Source organism: Populus alba, chromosome 1 (assembly GCF_005239225.2).
Source record: "Populus alba chromosome 1, ASM523922v2, whole genome shotgun sequence".
In the NCBI taxonomy this organism is placed as follows: domain Eukaryota; kingdom Viridiplantae; phylum Streptophyta; class Magnoliopsida; order Malpighiales; family Salicaceae; genus Populus; species Populus alba.
In genome coordinates, this window is record NC_133284.1 from 52,980,468 (window position 1) to 52,985,358 (window position 4,891).

Here is a 4,891-nt window from a genome sequence, read left to right on the forward strand (position 1 = left end):
TTCAATTTTAACAAATCATCATTAAATTCATATGTATAAATAAAGTATTTAATTTTAAGATTTAATGGTTTGTTTTAAGAATCATAATTGTATATAAAGTTGATGATTTTAAAAATAAATAATACTGCATAGACAATGCAATAAATATAAGTTAAATTATTTTGTAAGAATGATATTAGAATAATGCTGGATTGCTATTGATTTTATCATTGATATGTGTATATTTTGATACATGGTAGAAGCTAAATAATAATGACATTTGATAGTGTCCGTCCTATATATTCCACAGAAATAATGATGTCCTATATATTCCACAGAAATAATGATTTATGGTTATTGATATTATCATTGATCACAAGTATAAATTTGGTTAACATAATAATAAAAGATAATAAGATATTAGTCTCTAATAATTGCTTTTGATTATGATTGATTTGGTTAATTTTAATATTAGTCTAAAGAATGTTGGGATATGAGAAATAAACCATTCTTAAAAGAATAAAGTCTAATTATTGCTTTCATTAATTTGAATAATTTAATTGGTTCTCTCTCCTCAGCATACTACAAAGTAACAGAATAATTAAAACCCCAACTTACCAATACACGTGTACCCTATATATAGATTGATGGGATATGAGAAATCTTGGGCCACTCAGAGCCATTCTCCTTTCTACAATTTTCTTTAAGATGTGGACATCCCCAGATACTCAATTCCTTTAATTTGGAGAGGCATTGAATGGCTGTTGAACTTGGCATATACTTGAGATTCTTGCAATCCCGAATCCAAAGACATCGAAGAGAAGAAAGGTTGGCCATCCATTCTGGCAATGCTTCCTCTAACTCCTCTCCATCGAAATCCCTTATCCACAATGTCTCGAGGGCAGTGAGGTGTTGAAGTTGGTGTGGTACACTCTTCAGTTTATCCCATCCATATATGAATAGGGATTTAAGGGACCCATTCAAGTTGAGGTGTTGGATTGAGTTTAAAACTCCTACAGGAAAAGCCTCCATCTCCTCTGAGAAACCACCGATTCTCAATTTCTGTAGTTGGGTGAGGCCGCACAACCAATCATCTTCTAGGATATCACTCAAACTGGGACACGCGGTGATTTCTAATTCAACAAGAGAACGCAATTGTCGTAAACCATGCCAATCAATACTGATGAGCTTATCACAACCTCTAATATATAAACTTCGAAGCAAAGACAATTCTTGTAAATCACTGATATGGATAAGCTCACTCCAATCAATTATTGATAATACCTCTAGAGATGCGCTTTGTAGTCCGCTTGGAAGAGCTCCCAATTTACACCCATTAACCCTCAATTTCTTCAAAGAATTCAAATCTCGGATATCACCAGGAATTGAGATCAACTCACCGCACAAATATATACCCAATTCCACCAGAGCTGTGCAGTGTTGTACGCTTGGAATGGATGCCAGCTTTGGACAACTCCATATTCTTAAAACTCGAAGAGACGTGAAGCCATGAAATTCACCAGACAAATATCTTAGCTCATCACAACTGTCAATTTTAAATTCTACAAGAGATGAAAGACGACATATCGGAATGTTTTTCAACTTTCCACAGTTATCAATGTTCAACTCTTCAAGACAAGGAAATACTGCAACAACTTCTCCACCTGGTACCATCCATTCTTCAAGACCATCCATCCTGGATAGAGTGAGTATTTGTAGTGCTGGAAACAGTACACCTGCGCTGTCTCTGCTGCTATAGAACTCATTGCCTATACATTTCACAGTAGGCATTCCACTCATCTCTAGAATCTTAAGGCGAGGAAGACATCCAAGTGTTGGGAGTTGCCTCAACTTGCTGCAGCCTTCCAATCTCAGCACCGTCAGATTATTGAGTTGCAATATCCATGATGAGAAATTTTCACCTCCATAACCCTCAATTGTCAAGCTTCTTATGTCTAGGTGAGGCTGCAGGCCTTCCAGCACATCCTCGCTATTGACACTGCTGTTACCTTCATCAACACTCCATTCAAACACTAATTTGTTCATTCTTTTTCCACTCAGTTCTGCCTTCTCAGCTTCTTCTCTGTCTCTCACTTGCTCAAGCTTGCATATCTTCAATGCTCCTCTGAGTTCTTTCAAACATCCCAGCTCTTCAACCATATGATCTGGACCTACAGCAAATATCGGCAGAGTTTGAAGGCGTGTTAAGAGTCTCACCTCAGCTGGCACTAGCTTTGGATCATCAAAATGAAGATGTCTCAAGCTCACTAAATTCCTCACTTTCTGGGGAAGCTTTTCTAGTGACTTGCAATCAGTGAATCTTAATGTTTCCAAATGGTAGAGCTTGGTGATGGATTCCGGCAATGCTCTGATAGCAGTATCCGAGACATCAAGATATCTCAAATGTCTCAGCTTGCAAATTGAATCTGGTAACTCAGTGATATTAGACTCCTGCAATTTGAGAGTTCTCAAGCTATTGAATTTCCAAGGCCCGTTGAGTACATCAACCATTGAGAAAATAGTTCGCAATTTTTTAGCATCAACCGCTGTTAATGCTGCCTCGTCATCCCCACGAGATACGAGATTTAGATGACGAATATGAGATGCACCATCAATAGCCGAACCCTCTTCCAGATTTAACGCTTCTGATTTTGAGACCTGTAATGCAAGATCATGCACTAGATCATGCATCTTGCAACTTGTTACGATCTCACACTCATTCCTTTCAACATCTTGGAAAAAGGAATTTGCAAGCAAGTCATTGAAATACTTGTTGCCTTCGTCTTCCATCCTCCCATTTGATGGCCTGAGAAAACCTTCAGCCATCCAAAGTTGAACCAGCTCTTCCCTTTCAATTTCAAAATCTTTAGGGAAAATGGAACAGTATGCAAAACATTTTTTCAGTGCTGGCGATGACAGGTAATCAAAACTTAATCTCAATATGCGCAAAGCTTTTTTATCTACATCCCGAGAATCCCAATTTCTACTCTTTAGAATTGACTGCCACACATCTGCCTGCTTTCCGTGAAGAGTTCCTCCCAAAACATTAGCAAGCAACGGAAGCCCTCCACATTTCTTTGCAATCTCTGTTCCAATAGACTCCAAGTCTGAAGCTATTGTTTCTCGTCCACCCCCACTCACCTTTTGCTTAATAATGGACCAACATTCATCAACTGTTAGTTTTCCTGGTTCGTGCTGAAAACCAGGAGAAGTCTCCATCATGTCTGCGACTTGCTTTTTGCGGGTTGTAACAACAACACCATTCCCATTCATGCTGTTAATTTTTAACAGTTGCTCCTTCAAATCATCCCACTTATCACGGTCTTCATTCCACACATCATCAAGAACAAGAAAAAATGTCTTCTTTTCCAGCTTTTTCTTAAGGTTTTCCATAATTGCATTTAGGTTGCTCAACCTACTTGTAGTTTCATCAACATTTTGCAACATCTCTCCTAAAATCCTCCCTTTACTAAAATCATTAGAAACACAAACCCAGATTGTTAAATCAAAGTGTTTTCTCTCCCGCACTACTTCACAAACTTTTTTTGCTACAGTAGTCTTTCCAAGGCCAGCCATCCCCACTATAGGGACAACCGGAAGGACATGTTGGTGTTTGGTCAAGCTAGTCAGCAATTCCATAACTTTAGAGACATCATCCTCCCTTCCTACAACTTCTGAGCTGTCAAGGAACGAATGTGTCTCTCGATCTGGGTCCCAGCTAACTTCTTGAGCTCTATCTACAGGTAGAGATGTCAATCCAAGCCCAAATCCGGCTGCATCTTTCCGGATTTCATCCAGGGCTTCATTGATCTTCTTAACTTTTTGACCCATAATCAAACGGAATGCAACAGGATTGTGGAGTGAAAACCAATCACGTACCTTTCCCTTCTTTTGGTCTTTTCGGAGAATCTCATAAGCAAACTCGTCCAGAACATCTTCAGCATCGTAAGCTACATCCTGTAGGTTCTGCAGCCAACGCTTCACAGACTCGTCTGTTACTGCCCTTCTGGCTGCGTCTTGGAGCACATCTTTGATCATGGTCAAGGACTGGTTGAGCTTTCGCAGCTGGCCCTCCAATCCCCAAGCAAGTCCGATCCCTTTAGCAGCAATGGAACTCACCCTTTTCAAAGTCTCCTCCAAGGCAAACGTAAGAAGAAGCTCTGCTGCCATATTCTCCGTCTCTGTTTGTTTGTTTGTTTTTTTTTTTTTTTTTTTTTGGTGGGGGGGATCAAAGAAGAAATTTTGAGCAGAAGAGAGAGAGAAGCATGGTGTGAAATATTAAAAGATGAAACGGAGCATAGTTGCATGAGGGTCCCTGCTGTTGGCAGCATCTTCCTCCCTAATTGATTGATGGCTGTTGGCAGCATCTTCCTCCCTAATTGATTGATGGCTGTCATGTTGTTATGGCTAAGAAAATTCCACCCTGAGTTGAATACTTCCATTATCAACAGGAGAATATGACTTCATGTAGTGGTAGAACTACATAAACAAAACGTGATAAGCAAGCATCAAGCCACCGACACATAATTTCATAGTTGGAGCAGGCAAACCCTACCTAAGCAGCCGACATTTTAGAGAAGAAAAAAAAAACCAGCCGCCAACCTCTGTTCCTGGGATTTTGGTCCTATAAAACTCTGTACACGTGTTGAATCTTCTTGCCCATCACTTTCTAGTGGAAAACGTAAAGGGGCCATGAAATTGAAACCTCCACAGGGGAAAAGAGGCCCTCAGACGATGCAAATTATGTTTATCCTTTCGCTTTAGGCTTTATTTGTTTTTACTTACAGGTGCTTGATAATAAATTAAATTATATTTTATATTATAGAATTTATTAAAAAAATAAATTTAAAACGCAGTTTTTATATAGTAGTTTTTTAATTTTTACATGTTTTCTTAAAGGAATTTTGTAAAA

General features: G+C 38.8%; 1 protein-coding gene across 1 annotated transcript; it reads right to left on the reverse strand.

The window, feature by feature from the left end:
- Positions 1-527: 527 nt before the first annotated feature.
- Positions 528-4,222, reverse strand: LOC118063037 (putative disease resistance protein RGA3). Its single transcript, XM_073407103.1, is given in 2 exon segments — positions 528-903; positions 906-4,222. Coding segments are annotated over 2 exon segments (3,465 nt in total). The 5' UTR covers positions 4,150-4,222; the 3' UTR covers positions 528-682.
- Positions 4,223-4,891: the final 669 nt, after the last annotated feature.